This window comes from Dendrobates tinctorius, unplaced genomic scaffold, assembly GCF_039654945.1.
Source record: "Dendrobates tinctorius isolate UK_male_01 unplaced genomic scaffold, ASM3965494v1 ptg000015l, whole genome shotgun sequence".
Lineage (NCBI taxonomy): Eukaryota > Metazoa > Chordata > Amphibia > Anura > Dendrobatidae > Dendrobates > Dendrobates tinctorius.
In genome coordinates, this window is record NW_027361683.1 from 29,938,173 (window position 1) to 29,955,047 (window position 16,875).

The window sequence follows — 16,875 nt, forward strand, 5'->3', positions numbered from 1 at the left end:
CCATTAGAACAATGGAAAATTAAATTTTATAATTGAAGTACTCTTTTCCACTTCCAGCTGGTTTCATAATCCTAATGTGTTTGCCATCCACAGCCCCCACACAGTTAGGAAAAATACAAATTTCATGGAATTTGTAAGCATTTTCAATCCAGATTTCAGTTGTGGATTGGGGGAGGAATTCTTGCCCCAGAATGTCAACTACAGTAAAGCACGACAAGTGTCTACAATAATCCCAGAAAGGGTGGATACTCCAACCCTGAATTGGAAATGTAACGACGATAATGTCTCTCCAGTAGCCAGGAATCTGCAGAAAAGAAAATGAAAAACAAAAATCAGTACACTGCTTTGGGTTAGCGATAGGGTTAGGGATAGGGTAGGGTTAGGGTTATTTGTGACAGTAGTTTCTTTTTCAACACTATGTACCTCAGGGTGACCAAGAGACGTTCCTCAGCAGGAATTTGTCGACGGAGCTGTGTGTCCTGCCTGGCGATGGATCCTTGGACACGTAGCAGCAAGTCATGGAAGCTCTGTTGCGACATCCTCGTGTAGTCAAAAAAATTCTCCGGGTTTTGCTGCAGCTCTGTGTACAAAGAGTGGTAGGCTCCACGGCTCTCTCGAAGTTCAAGGATGAGGTGTTGCCAATAGCGACGACGACATCTTCTCCGTCTTTCTATTCTTCTTTGCTCTTGACAAGCAAAAGCAAAGGCAGCAGCCAACTTCAGTTGTAAATCCAGATCTTCTAGGAAGCTGCCCAGGTCAAGATCCATCTTGCAGCTAGATACAGCAGCCAAAGATGAGGATTTCCTCGGTGTAGTGTGTGTCTATATATATAGAAATCCCATGAGACACGCCTACTGGGTGTCTGATGTCAAGGAAAAGCTACTGCAAAACATTGGAAATTTCTAACGCATGAGCATAAACAACGCAAACGTATGCAAAAACGCATACACGTGCATGCAAACTCAGTGTTTTTTGGCATCATGGGTAAGATGAAACGGATAAAAAATGCTGTGTAAACATGCATTTGCATGCGTTTGGGAATGCGGATGATATGCTGCGGAGTCAAACGCAAATGTGAACCTACCCTAAGAATGTCATCAAATTTGTCTCGGAGAAGTTTCCTGCACCAGGAACGTATTTCATGTTTTGTTCTAGACAATCTGCCTGCGGGACTGGTGTTGGGGTTCCCCTGGTTACGGTTGCATAATCCTGTGATAGACTGGGAATCTCGGGACATTCTTAAATGGGGTCCTAATTGTAGTAGAAATTGCCTTACTACTGTACTTGTGTCATCCGTCAGTCTGGAGGGTATTCCGGAGTACCTGAAGGTCTTTGAGGATGTGTTCTCCGAAAGGGGGGCTGAGGTTCCACCACCACACCTTCAATTTGATTGTGCTGTTGACCTTTTTCCTGGTGCCAAATTGTCCAAAGCCCATCTGTACAATCTCTTCAGCCCTGAGCGGGCTTCTATGAAGGAGAATATCTCTGATAGCCTTCATAAAGGGCACATTCGGCCATCTATTTCTCTCGTGGCGGCGGGGTTTTTTTTTGGTTAGAAAACGGATGGTGTTTTATGCCCATGCCTCGACTTTTGGTAATTGAATAAAATCACTGTAAGGAACACATATCCTCTCCCACTTATACCTGATTTGTACAATCAATTGTCAGGGGCTAGGTGGTTCTTGAAGTTGGACCTCAGGGGAGCATATAATCTCATCCGTATGCGGGAGGGGGATGAGTGGAAAACTGCATTTCTCACCTCTGAGGGTTTGTTTGAGAATTTGATTATGCCTTTTGGCCTGACTAATGCACCAGCACTGCAGTATTCCAGAATTTCATTAATACTGTAATGATTTCTCAGATATTATTGGGTGCTTCATGGTATTTTATCTGGATGATATCCTTATATATTCTTATGATAAACAGAGTCACATGGGTCATCTCTGCGCAGTCCTCCAGAGGCTCAGGGAGAACTCATTTGTTGCTAAACTGGAGGAGTGTTCATTTTTTGCTCAAGAATTGTTCTTTCTAGGGGTCATTTCGTCTGCTGAGGGGTTTCTTATGGACCCTAGAAAGGTACAGGCTATTGTGGAAGGGGTGCAACCCAGAGATCTCAAGGGTCTTCAGCGTTTTCTGGGTTTTGCTAATTACTATAGGAAATTCATCAAGGGGTTTTCCCAGGTGGTTAAACCCCTCACTGATTTAACTTGTAAGGGGGCTGATCTCAAAAACTGGTAAGCTCCAGCTGTGGCAGCATTTTCTTCTTTAAAAAACTGTTTCATGTCAGCCCCTGCGCTGGTTCAGCCTGATTTGTCTAAACCGTTTATCATGGAGGTGGATGCCTCGGAGGTGGTAGTGGGGGTGCTTCCAGTCCCTTTGCTGTCACCACCCTGTCTTCCATATGCTCAAGTCTTAGTAGACGTAAGTCTGTACCGCATATTCCTCACCCTGATCCTCCTTCCTCTCACCATGCTGAGTGCCCAAAGACAACTGATCCCACACTTGGACACTCCAAAGGACTGTTCAATTTTCCATTTATAGATTCTGGCCTCTCGCCAGGTCCACTTGAAGTGGGGCAAGAGGAGATGGCATGTAGTGATGCCTAAATATTTGAGCAGTCATGGTCACTTAAAGGTGACGGTGGGAAAGTGTCAGAAGAGGAGGATGATGATGAGACACAATTGCCAGAAAGTCAGGAGGAGGATCAGGATACGGAAGTGGAGGCCGAGATGGTGGATGATATAGTAACTGACCCAAGATGGAAGGAGGACATGCAGAGTGAGAACAGCAGCACACAGGGGAGGCATTGCACCCCAACAGGCAGTAAGAAGCAGTGTGGTGGCCGCAGACAGAAGGCAGGCAATCATTCCCTGTAACACCAACACTACGGAAGTTGCCAGTCCAACTGTTAGGTTTTCCCTAGTCTGGTTGTTTTTTAAAGATTCTACCGATAACCCCAAAAAGGCCATTTGCACCAACTGCCATGCCAACATCAGCAGGGGTAGTAAAACTACCAGCTTCAACACTACCAGCATGACCAGGCACATGGCAGCAAAACACCCAACTATGTGGGCCGAACCTCAGGGTCCAGGAACAGTGTCTGCGGGTGACACCACTGTTTCTCGGCTGTTGTGCATGAAAGCCAATCCCCTGTCCATGGTACACGTGAAGATGACTCCTGCCCTGCACCTGTCGTTGCACACACTCAACTAGCACCATCATCAAGCACGTCCATGTCCCACAGGCCACACTACTAAATTCACACATTTCTTGTCTGCTTGCGCTCGAAATGTTGCCTTTTAGGCTCGTGGAGATGGAAGCTTTACGCAACCTGATGGTGGCGACCGCTCCTTGGTACTTGGTCCCTAGCCACCATTATTTCTCCCAATGTGCGGTTCCCGCATTACACAAGCACGTGTCCCACAACATTAGCTGTGCCGTTAACAATGCCATTACTGGGAAAGCCCACCTAACCATGGACACGTGGAGAAGTGCTTCAAGGCAGGGAGGGTACATCTCGCTGACGGCACACTGGGTTAACATAGTGGAAGTCGGGACCCAGTCGGACCTTGGGATGTAACATGTCCTCCCGACGCCAATGATTGTGGGCCTGCATCAATCAGTGTTGCCCCAAAGTCTACAGTTCCTGCACCTCCTCCTCCTCTTCAGCCTACATCTCCAAAATGACCACATCAGTCACAAGCTGGAAGCACTGCAGCACTACCTCAGCCAAATGGCAACAGGCTGTACTGAAGCTAATATGCTTAGGTGACAAACTGCACAATGATGAAGAGTTGTGGACAGCTCTGAAAGAGCAGGCAGATCTGTAGCTGACACTGCTAAACCTACAGCCAGGCATGGTCATGTGTGACAATAGCCGGAACCTGGTGGTGGTGGCTTTGAAGCAAGGTGAGCTCACACACGTACCATGCCAGGCCCATATGCTTAACCTAGTTGTTCAATGGTTTCTCATAAGCTATCCAGAGCTGCTGGGTCTGCTTGTGAAAGTACGCTGCCTGTGTGCCCATTTTAGAAAGTCAGCTACAGCTTCTGCCACCCTTGCCATGCTTCAGCAGCGTTTGCAGCTTCTGGCTCACTGACTGTTGTGTGATGTCTTCATGCATTGGAACTCTACACTGCATATGTTGGAAATGATTTGTGAGCAGAAGAGGGCAGTTGCTGACTACTAGCATCAACAAGGCCATCGGTATTCAGCTCAGACTCCACAAATAAGACCTCAGGAGTGGACATGGATGCAATTTTCCACTGCTGGTTCTTCAGGCTCCACACTGCAATTCACCAATGCAGGTTCTTCAGCCTCGCCTCAACACTTCAATTCTCCACTGCCAGGTCTTCATCCTCAAGACTGCAATTCTCCATTGCAGGTTCTTCAGGCTCACCACTGCAATTCAACAATGCAGGTTCTTCAGCATCAACACTGCAATTCTCCACTGCTGGTTCTTCAGGCTCAACACTGAAATGCTCCAATGCCAGAAACGCCGGATGCAGTGACTGACAGGAGGCAGAGCAAGTGTTAACAAGTTTAATAACAGGGGAATACACCATGCAGGGAGGTAAAGGGTTAAACAGTATAAATGGAAAAGGATGTTGGGAGGTAAAGGGTTAAATATGGAATTCAACAGTTTAGATGGCAAAGGATAGTGTAAGTAGAAGAACGACGGTTCAGATAACAGCAGTTCTTGTGAAGCACTTGTGTCAGGAGTTCCGCCAACTGTGAGTTCTGCTGAGAACTCAATGGCGCTGGCAATGGCTGGTACGGTGTCTTTTCCAGAAAGTCCTGTGGGCATCAATGCCCCTTCTTCTGGCGGCAGTGGTTGGTCTCTGGTACCTTCCACTGGGTTTTGTCCATAAACTGCAGTGGCTAACAGGGGTACGGGTCACAGTCCTGTAAAAGACCAACTTGACTCTGCAACTATATTCACTGGTGAAGTCAGGTCACTAGTGTCCGGGTAAATATTCGCTGGCAACGTCAGGGTGCAAGTGTCAGTTCCGTATGTGCTCACTCTTATGTGGCACGTGTACTGTGCTCACAGACATGGTGCATACGGCACCTTGTTCTCTGGCCGCTACTGAGTGCGCTGCACTTTCCTCTTCATGCTGTGCGCTGCCTGCTTGTGCCAAGACTCAAGACAACCACTGGCGTGCAGCTTCTCTCTGGTGTTCACCGGCACCCTGCACTTTCTTTTTGTAGTCACCAGGCACACACTGCCCGTTTCTCTCCCTCTCTAGTCCTCGCTGTTGGCGGTGGGCGAGGACGGGCGCTGGCCTGCATGATGCTGGTGCTCCCAGGACAGAGCACTACTCTTCCTGGCTGCTGGGCACACCTGGCTCTTCACTCTCCGCAGTGGTCCCTGTCTCTGGTTGCTGCTAGGCACACTGGTTCCCCTCAGCACGACAGCCCTTTTCAGACAGTGGGGCTCTGCCGCAGCTCCGGTGCTCTGTGGTGGGGGGGGGAAGCAGAGCGGACCACTCGCCTTTCTGTGCGCTGCCCGCTCAAGTCAAACTGCCCTGCTTCGCACTTTTTCTTTCTATGCCCCCGCTGCTGCACGCGCTTCTCTCCTCTCACTCCCCGCTCTCCTGAGACAGCAGAAAGGTCCGATTCACTAGCGCTTCCCCCAGGCAATAGGGGAAGCTCCGGCTCACTCAGGCTTCCCCCCGTGAACAGAGTATGCAGCCTCAACAGTTCCAGACCTGGCATGCAGGTACCCACAGTCCGGTCATCCCCCTTACCACTTACCACTGTCGGGTGTTCAGCCTCCACACTGACATTCTCCAATGCAGGTTCTTCAGGCTCAACACTGCAATTCACTGCATAGGCAAACAGTATGGGAGTACCAAATTTATAATAATGGGAACTTTTGTTTCATGTGGACATCCAGGATGTCAGTTCAAATGGGTTATTGGGGTGCATGTAACTTTGGGCCAGGGCAGGCCTTGCATTCAATCCATAGGCAAACAGAATGTTAGTACCAAATTAATAATAATTTGAACTTTGGTTTCATGTGGACATCCAGGATGTCTGCTCAAAGGGTTATTTGTGGTGCGTCCAAATTTGCGCCAGGGCAGGCCTTGCATTCAATGCATAGGCAAACAGTATGGTAGTACCAAATCTATATATATAAAGCTGAGTGTATGTATGTGTGTGTATGTATCTAGCCCGCCCACTCCACATAGCTCCGCCCATTCCACATAGCCACACTCCACACGCAATGCTCCATCCACACGGCCCACATTGTTAGCACAGAATGCTCCTTGCAGCCTTTCTGGGATTGATGCTGTGTGTGGATGGATCCCTGCAGCCCGTGATCTGCAATTAAGCACCAGATGACATTGGCTTTGGTGAGGAAGATGCTTGGAGGGGGGCTATGGCACGAGTACAAGAAGAGCATGCCCGAGAGTCTACCCTATTGCTAGCATTACACAAGCCTTCCTGGGAAATAGTGCTGTAGCATTTAGTCACCCAGAGCACAAAGTAAACAAGGCCTGGATTCCTCACTGCAAGAGGTGATTGTAGCAGACAGATGTAGTCTGTGTGGGTAGGTGCAGGCAGCCCGCATCTATTCCAATATCTGCCATTCTTCCTGTATATGCTGGGACTCTGGATCCAGAGAAGATTTCACTGCCACTGTCCAAGGATCTCCCTGCTTAACTGTCAATCGCACAGCCTGAGGTGGTATCACATCTTTGGGCATACCCCTAATCTGAGCTCCTTCACTCCCAGAGGAAATCATGATGTCTTGCTCTCCTAAGTTGACACAGCACACTGGGACCATTCCATCACAAACAGGTTTGTGGCAGTTGCTCCTCTTCTTTAATGCAGCTACTTATTGAACATAACTCTAAAACCATTGCGGATCTTGACAAATCCATAGATGAGCTGGAATGTAAATTAAAGGCTGTTTGTCCAGCTGATAAAATGGCGGGATATGAGTCTCGAATTGAGAAGAATTTGGATGCCTGTGTCAGTAAGATCCATAAGACACAGTCCGCCAAGCTGCAAAGAGATAGCAAAGATTTTGCAACTAAGAATGTTTATTTCTGGAGAAAACCTAACATGTATAATCCGAAGTTACAGGAGGCACCCTCAGTGAGTTCCCTCTCTTCTGTGAGTGACTCATCGGATTGGTCAACCTCTTCAATGACGACAAGGTCTGGGCCTCGGCCCAAAAGGGTGAGAGACGTGAATTTTCATCCGTACAAGAGGATGCAATTTAAATCACCTGAACGAAAGAAAAACAGTCATAAGGTAATCAATTTGAGTTCTCATCAATTGACTGATTCTGACTTGTCGTTATTGAATAGAGATCTTACGTTTTCTCCTCAATCTAATTTTAACACCTTTGTGGCAATTAAGGACCTACATTTGTTTGCAAGGTCCTTAATATTTAAGAAATATTTTTTTGATTCTCACTTGCAAAGCTTATTTCCTACAGAAGAGGAGCAACTAGCACTTCTGGACCTTGAAGATTTATCTCTAGAACATGATCAAGGAGAGGGAGGTAATATCCCGCCTTCTATTCGGATTAAATCTAAGAAATTCCCTCCCCTTGCATCATGTGCAGCAGTTGATTTATTTGTGCAGGTGGTAACAAAAGATTTCTTGGACATCCCACAGGGACTGGGTAGAGATAATCTTAGTCGGGTTGAGCGTAGGAGGTTGGACGTATTGAAGGGGCTTCCTGACATTGTTCTGAAGCCAGCTGATAAAGGGGGAAACGTTGTCATATGGCCGAAACTCCTTTATGAACAGGAAGCTTTTAGGCAGCTTAACAATGAGACCTGTTAAAAACGGTTGACATATAACCCCCTTATATCCTATATGACACAACTGACAAAAAATTTGAATCTGGCTGTTCAGAATGATGTCATCACAAAGGATTTGGCTCTGGCCCTTCAGGTACAGGAACCAACGATTTCTACCTTTTACCTATTACCGAAGGTGCACAAGAAGCTTCAGGCCCCTCCAGGGTGTCCAATCATTTCAGGGTCTGGCAATTTTCTGGAAAAAGTGAACCTTTGGATAGAGTCTAAATTACATCCTCTGGTTGAGAACCTGCCCTCATTCATCTTGGACACGTGGAGTTTCTCAAACGTGTTGATGGCCTTCATGTGGGTCAGGATATGATGCTGGTGACAGGTGATGTTGAATCCCTGTACACCAGCATCAGGCATGCGGATGGTTTGGCGGCCACGAGATACTTCCTTAGGATGTCGAATCTATCAAGGGAGATTGTTTTGCTCATTCTTGAGCTTCTTGAATATTCCCTGATACACAATTTTTTTACTTTTATGGGGTCCTTCTATCTGCAGCTCCAGGGCACTGCTATGGGGGCATCCTTTGCCCCCTTATATGCTAATCTATTCCTGGGGCTGTGAGAGAGGGACCTCCCCCTGTCAGATCAATGTCTGTCGATGTACCGCATCCCTTTCTGGGTGCGGTACATTGACGACATTTTTATAATCTGGCAGGGGAACGTGTCACAGCTATGTAATTTTATGTCAGGTGTTAATTCTAATGACAAGAACATCCATATTACATACAGTTATGACGTAAACAAAATTAGTTTTTTGGACGTTACTGTATGGAGGGATGGGAACGATAATCTTCAAACTAGCATCTTTAGGAAAGAAACATCTTCGAATATGCTTTTGATTGCCACATCCGCCCACCCTAAATCAATGATAGATGCCATTCCGGTGGGACAGTTCCTGCGTCTTCGCAGGATCTGTTCCACCAAACGAGATTTTGAGATACAGGCCAAAGAACTTGCCGATAGGTTCCGAGAGAGAGGATATAGAGGGCGATCAATTAAGAGAGCCTTTAACAGGGCTAGATGGTCTACTCGCCAGTCTCTCCTATTTAAGAAAAAGGAGATAAAATCCGATAATAAGATAAGATTCATCACAAATTACCATGCACAATTCTCTCGCATGAAAGACTGTCTTAACCGTGCATAGCCGATTCTCCAGACGGATCCGATCCTTAGTCAGATTCTCCCCTCAATGCCTAGTATCACGATCAGGCGTTCAAAGAATCTCCGTGATCATCTTTTTCGCAGTTACTACCAGTCCGAACCCAGGACTACTTTTCTTGATGCTGGCCGTCCTGGGTGTGGTTGTGCTCCTTGTGGCCATTGTGTCGCCTGCCCCAACATCGATTGTACTAATGAGTTTTTTAACTCCTCAGGAACTAGAAGATATAATATTAGGAATGATATCACTTGCACGTCACGTTACGTGATATACTTTGCGGTATGTCCATTTAACCTAATATATATCAGAATGACGACCCAACAATTAAAAACACGAGTTCATGAGCACGTGTTGGGGATACAGGCGGCAGTTGACCATGAGGACCTGACCACACTCAGGACGATACCGAGACATTTTAAATTAAAACATAATTGTGACAGTTCATTGCTTCGGGTAAGAGGCATTGACATCATTAAACCTGGCATTCGGGGTGGTAATCTAACTAAGAGATTGTCACAATGTGAAACGCGTTGGATTTGGTCCTTACAACCAAAAGGACTGAATGAAGCTATCAGCTTTGCCCCATTTTTGTAACCATTTTCCACGGCTTCTAAACATATTTTGACCATTCTTTGCCTATGTGCTTGTTTTTAATATTTTATTGTATCTCTGTTTTAGTGTTTTTGTCCACTGATTTCTTCGATTTATCACCTTGGACGTATGCTTGAAGAAAAATCAGCCAGGATTACATTTGATCTTTCGAAAGGATGAAGATGGGATATTGATTATATCTATGTTTTGATATTTCCTCTTTCTTTGTGATGGTCTCATGAATTATGTATAATTGAGTATAGTACTATTATAATATTAGATGATTATCGCATAGTCTTTAGGTAAATGTTTATTCCTGCTGTTAGGTATATTTATTGACTAGTCCCCTTTTTTGTTTGTTTTTTGTATAATTTTCACTATTATTCACCATTTTGTATATTATTGTTATTTTCAGGTCTTTGTCTATGTATTTTGTATGTATTTTTTATTATGTTGTTACCTCCTTTGTTAATGATATCCATATATGTGTATGTTTTTTTAGGTATATGGTCCTTTTACCGTTCTCTCTCCCCAGTTATATCATTAATATACAGAGTATCTTATGTCTTCCTGGTACGCGCGTACGCCGCTGTCTTCATTGGGCGGTTTTCGGTGTCCTCAGGTCTGTCACCACCATACAGAGCGCTTTATGCCTTCCTGGTACGCCTCTGCGCCGCTGCTTCCTACACCTGGGGCGGCCTTCGGTGTCTAATGTTGCCTGTGAGCAGTCACGTGTTTGTGAAGCCGTCGGTCACGTGACGCCGCCCCGTGTCTGGGTCACAACGGTGATGCGCGCGTCGCAGAGGGGAGGCATGACGCTCTCTCATACTCCAGGCGCACCACCTACGTCACTCAGATAGGCCTGGTTGTCAGTTTACAAAATGAGGCGACGCTGGGGGAATCATCATGTGACGATGACGTCACGTTTACTCGCCGCTGCACTTTCGTACACATCGCCTTCTCTGTGACTATACCTATACCATCTGGGGCGGATGTGAGGCGTTTGTGGTATATATAGCGCGCTATTGTCTTGGTCTGTTCTTTGGATTATTGGGGCGATTTGATACTATTTGATCGCGCTTAATGTTCTTCTGCATGAGACAGTGGTGGGTGCGTATCATAATAAAATGAGGAGGTTATAGAGACAGGTTGACACTGGTCTCTTTTTTTCTTGTTTATTCTTCTATTGTTAAATCTTTGGGGGGCTGTTGTTTTTATTTTCCATGGTGATGGTCGCCATATTGGAGGAGGTACAATATTTAAATATGTTACATGGTCTGGTCTTTTCATGATCAGGTGCATAATTCTCACAATTTCATTGGTGGTCATTTATCTTAAATATTTCCTGTTTCCCACTTCCTGTTACCCCTTGATGAAGGCCATCTAGCCGAAACGTACGTCGGGGAGGGTACTCCTTGGTGGACTCCTACTTTAGACCAGTCTAATAGGTAATGTTATTTTTATTAGTATATATAAAAATATGTATACACATATATACAGACAAACATGCATGGAAAAGGGCTGAATGATGGAAAAAGGCTAAAGCAACCACATACAAAAAGCCCCAGGTAGGTATGTCACAGGGAAGTAGCAATGAATAACAGGGTATTGTGAATATATCAATCACTCATGGTAATGTGCCAACAAGTAATGCATCCCAGGTACCCATACTAACAAATATACCATCCCCAGAAAAGGGTCACACATCCTAGAAAGAGTGAATACCACTAATAATAAACAAAATATATAGGAATACAGGTACCTTGTAGGCAAGAGGCAACCCTCCCGGACCGACCTACCAACCCCAACACGCGTTTCGGCGTGCCTTCATCAGGGGGAATAAGGCTCAAGGTGCTGGGTCTGGATTTAAATATACTCCATACCGGATCCATCATTGCGGCCGCGCGGCCCCCCGGTGACGTCACGTCCGCCGGATCGCGCTCACATGGGCAGCTGAAAGCCGGGAACACGTGGGGCCCCACGTAACCCGGAAGTCGGCGCACCGCCAGAGCGAGAGCCGGCCGACACAACGGGAGCAGGGCGCACGCGCTCCGCAAGGAATGAGACAGGGCGCGCCATGGCACATGTGGGCAGGGAAATGGGCGGCTAGTTCTAGTAATAGTCAAAGTATGTCACAAAGACAAAGCCAAACAAAGAATTATATCATATAACAAATAATAAGAAAAAGAAAAAAAGAAAAAAGAAAAAATTGGCATTGTGGAAATGACATCATAAACTGAGCCAATAACATAAGTCCATAAAATACAAACCCATGCCCAAGCAAACATAATTGCCATATAATAACAAATGAAACGAACACAATTAATGCAAAAATGTCAACATTAAATAGTGTATGCTTGTATAAAGTATCAACAATAAATTGAAAATACGCATATAATTGTACAACGGACGATCACATATGGAAGCATAGGAAACAGATATACCCTGTTTCCCCGAAAGTAGGACCCCCCCGAAAGTAAGACAGGGTGGGGGTTACGGGGGGGTCCTTCAATGTAAGGCCTCCCCCGAATGTAAGGCAGGGTTGGGGGCCGCTGTGAAATGTAAGGCCCTTACCTTTGGGCCGCCGCTGTCCCCCATTGGGTCCCCAGGCTCCAGAGGTGTCCTCAGGTGCAGCTGGGCGGGTCCAGCGCTCATGGGGTTAACTCGCCGTGTTAACCCCGCAATCCGCCCAGCTCAACAGCTCATTGGCCGCCCCTGTTCCCCACGTCACCGCCGGCCCCCGGCTCGAGCACTGATTGGTCCAGCAGCTTGGGCTGTAATTGGCCGCCCCAGCCCCACGTCACCACTGTTTCCCTGCTGATTGGCACAGCGTTCCCTGCAGCACAGGCCTTCCGCACCCACAGCCGCACCGCAGAGGAAAACGTCCAGCATTTAAAAACCAAGTAGGGAAACATGTACTGTATAGGGTATGGGGCTGTGTGCAGTGGGATACGGCACTGTTATGGGGTGTGGGGCTGTGTGCAGTGGGATACGGCACTGTTATGGGGTGTGGGGCTGTGTGCAGTGGGATACGGCACTGTTATGGGGTGTGGGGCTGTGTGCAGTGGGATACGGCACTGTTATGGGATGTGGGGCTGTGTGCAGTGGGATACGGCACTGTTATGGGGTATAACAGCATGTTAATAAATGTTAATTTATTGGTTAAAAAGAAATTGTCATTTTTTTTCGGCTAATGTAAGACCTCCCCCGAAAGTAAGACAGGGTGGGACTTTTTGGGGTAAAATTAATGTAAGACAGGGTCTTACTTTCGGGGAAACACGGTAGGTATAATGGCCATGTCAATAAATATAACACACATATTATCCCATATCTTGAGAGTACAAATACCACATGCCAAATATAACAACAATCTGCCTAAGCAAGAATACGGACCCCAGTAGAAATTATTTATGTGTATATATATGCATATCCCCACAAGCAAGAACATACACAATGACGGAAAACTACAGCACCAACGAATATACAAAATATATATGACAACGATTGCGGAATAACTTTAAGAAGAAATGCGCGTCCATGTCAGTCACCGGATGCAGATGGCCGTCAGCACTAACTTAACACACTAAAAGAAGAAAAAACAAAAACATAATTAAAATCAATTAAAAATAATGTATGCGGAAGCATACCCAAGCACAATAGACTAATGGTCAGAGAAATGATGAAAAGCTGAGATTCTCGTTTAATCCGTATGGCTGAACTGTATTAAGGGTCCAAATCCATCTACACTCCAATTGACCTAAACGTTTGGACAGATCACCCCCCTAATATTGATCTCCAACACATCAATGCCGCGAACTCTCAAAAGAGAGCTGTTGCATTGATGAAATAACTTAAAATGTTTAGGGATGGTTTTGAGGGTGGTTGTCTCATCATGTCCGTCGGCAGCTTGGATGCCCAACACGTGTTCTCTAATTCGGACCTTAAGCTGTCTTGTCGTCATCCCCACGTAAATTAAACCACAAGGACAAGTAGCGAAGTATATCACATACCTTGTGGTACACGTGATTCGTGTATATATTTTTATATATACTAATAAAATTGTTTTTATTCAGTGTTTGACCTTTTGACTGTATTTGCCTTTTGTCTGTGAGTTTACATTGCAGTTGGTCTTCTTTTGTCCTTTTTATGGTGGATATGTGAGATTGTGACTGTGTCCATTACAATATATTTTTTCATCCTCTTATCCACTATGTTCATTGGACTACTTTCTTATCTATATTTTGCTGTGTTATGCACAGTTGACTTTGCTGATGAAATGGACTATCGAGCCAAAGAGAAACTATGGCTCAATCAAATGGATCAGACCTTCGGTGCTGGTGGGGCCGGTGCACAGTTTACTGTTGGTTCTGAGTGTGATGATAAGCTGATGATGGTTAAGAATTCAGTAATAAAACAATCGAAGATATGGTGGAATAAAATATTCTTGGAGAAGTACATCTCTAGTAAGATGATTCCTAGAGGCTTGAGGGTTCGTGTAACACCTACGTTCCCTGTTGAAGATGATGTATTCATTAAAAAATGGGAAGATGCTTGCAATAGCTGCTCTTTTACACTCATGCAGCTTTTGGTTAATTACAATAATTCCAGTATTGGTGAGCTGGATAAACTCATTGATGAGTTACAAGTGGGTTTGAGAACAGACTGCCCCAAGGAGAAATTACAACAATTTGATCTTGATCTGGAGAAATCCATCGATGGCCTTGTTAAAAAGATTCAGGAGAATCAACTCTCTAAATATAGTAGGGACACTATGGACTATCAGAATGGCAAGGTCTACTTATGGAGAAAAATCCGTCTACCGCGTATACCCTCTAATACTTTACTTTCGTCGGTAAGCGGCCAATCGGATGTGTCAACCTCCTCGGGCACAACTCGATTAAGGGACCACTCATACCATCCTTATAAGAGACAACATGTTCAACAAGTTAATTTCGACAAGAGAGATAATAGGGTAATCAATTTAAGTCAGTATGTACTTTCTCCCTCTGATTTGTCTCTTCTGGGCAGGGGCTTCTCTTTCTCACCCACTCCTGAATTTGATGTATTTACCACTGTCAAGGATCTTAACCTTTTTGCTAGGACGTTACTGTTAAGGAGGCATTTCTTTAATAACGACACCAATGTACTTTTCCCTACAGAGGAGGAACAGAAGGCTCTAAGAGCCTTAGAGGAGCTGGCGGTGGAACACGTCCACGAGGGAGGTAAGATCCCTCCGTCGATACGTCCTCGATCCACGAGATCTCCTCCCTTGGCCTCGTGTTCGAGCATTGATCTTTTTGTCCAGGTGGTGACTCGGGAACTTAATCAGATCCCTAGGTTTTCTAATCAAGACAATCTAACCAGGGAAGAACGTGTCAGATTGAGACACTTTCAAAATCTCCCGGATGTGGTGCTGAAGCCGGCTGACAAGGGTGGTAATGTCGTCCTGTGGCCTACTAAGTTATATGAGAGGGAAGCCTATCGTCAGCTGAATAACAACATATGCTATAAGAAGCTGACATATAACCCCTCGAGTAGTTATTACAATCAACTAGAGAATATTATTAAAAAGGCTACACGGGACGACGTTATCACCAAGGAGCTGGCTTCGGCACTACTGGTTAGTGAGCCGACTGTTGCCACTTTTTATTTACTACCAAAGATTCATAAGGACCTGAAGTCACCGCCTGGTCGGCCCATCGTATCGGGGAGACGCAATTATTTAGAGCATGTTAACCGTTGGATTGACTTCCACCTTCAGCCTCTCGTTACAGCACTCCCCTCCTATTTGAGAGATACCGGTGAACTTTTGTGCAGGGTCGACGGCCTTTGCCTTGAGGGTGAATCCCTGTTAGTTTCAGCAGATGTGGAGTCCCTGTATACTAATATTAAACATAAAGATGGTATAGCTGCAGTGCGATTTTTTTCTGCAAACCTCTAATCTATCAATTCCTTTGAAGGGACTCCTGCTGGAACTGCTGGAATTCACCCTCACACACAATTTTTTTGTGTTTAAGGGGTCCTTCTTCCTGCAGCTCCAGGGGACAGCCATGGGCGCGGCCTTTGCGCCGGCCTATGCTAATCTGTTCCTGGGGCTGTGGGAGAGGGACCTCTTCCTCTCGGGCAGGGTGCCGTTGATTGATCGCGTCCCTTTCTGGACGCGGTACATCGATGACATCCTGTTCGTTTGGCAGGGCACGGCCGTCGACCTTGCCCAATTTGTTAAGTGCCTCAATAGCAGTGACTTAAATATTTCCTTGACATGTGAGTGGGATAGTAATAGAATTAATTTCCTGGATGTCACGATTTCTAAGGACAACCGTGGCAATGTAATCACTGACATCTTTCGTAAACCCACCTCCACCAATACATTACTACACGCATCTTCCTGCCACCCGCGACATATGGTTACTTCTATACCGGTGGGACAATTTCTCCGTTTGAGACGGTTGTGCTCATCGGATGTAGACTTTGAGAGGCGGGCAGAGGAATTGAAACTACGATTTCTAGAACGCGGATACAGTAGGCGGATTGTTAAGAAGGCCTATCATAGGGCCAAGCACTCCAAACGGAATTCTCTACTATATAACAAACGGGCCAGGGAACCTGATAATATGAACCATTGTAGGTTCATTACCACGTTCCATCCCTATTCGGATCGCATTAGGTCAGCATTAACCAAGGCATGGCCTATTCTACAGGTGGATCCTGTAATTAATAAGTTTCTACCTAAACGACCATTAATCACGTTTAGACGTGCCAGGAATTTACGTGACCTCTTAACTAAAAGCCATCATGTGGGTCTACAACCTCAGACGTTTTTGGGTGCTGGCTTGATTGCGGGTGGTTGTTCTCCTTGTGGCCGTTGTGTGGCATGCCCTAATGTTGACAGGTGTAATGATTTCTCTAATTCGGCTGGTACAAAAATCTATAACATAAGGAAACGAATCACGTGTACCACAAGGTATGTGATATACTTCGCTACTTGTCCTTGTGGTTTAATTTACGTGGGGATGACGACAAGACAGCTTAAGGTCCGAATTAGAGAACACGTGTTGGGCATCCAAGCTGCCGACGGACATGATGAGACAACCACCCTCAAAACCATCCCTAAACATTTTAAGTTATTTCATCAATGCAACAGCTCTCTTTTGAGAGTTCGCGGCATTGATGTGTTGGAGATCAATATTAGGGGGGGTGATCTGTCCAAACGTTTAGGTCAATTGGAGTGTAGATGGATTTGGACCCTTAATACAGTTCAGCCATACGGATTAAACGAGAATCTCAGCT

General features: G+C 45.6%; 1 protein-coding gene across 1 annotated transcript in view; it reads left to right on the forward strand.

Annotated features, from left to right (window-relative positions):
* Positions 1–16,875, forward strand: part of LOC141074926 (uncharacterized) — a 61,102-nt gene that overhangs the window by 25,943 nt on the left and 18,284 nt on the right. The window contains exons 2-6 of the mRNA XM_073562246.1: positions 2,288–2,421; positions 6,842–6,986; positions 7,455–7,520; positions 13,845–14,372; positions 14,745–14,807. Of these exons, the coding sequence (XP_073418347.1) occupies positions 2,288–2,421; positions 6,842–6,986; positions 7,455–7,520; positions 13,845–14,372; positions 14,745–14,807 (936 nt within the window). The remainder of the gene's footprint in view (positions 1–2,287; positions 2,422–6,841; positions 6,987–7,454; positions 7,521–13,844; positions 14,373–14,744; positions 14,808–16,875) is intronic.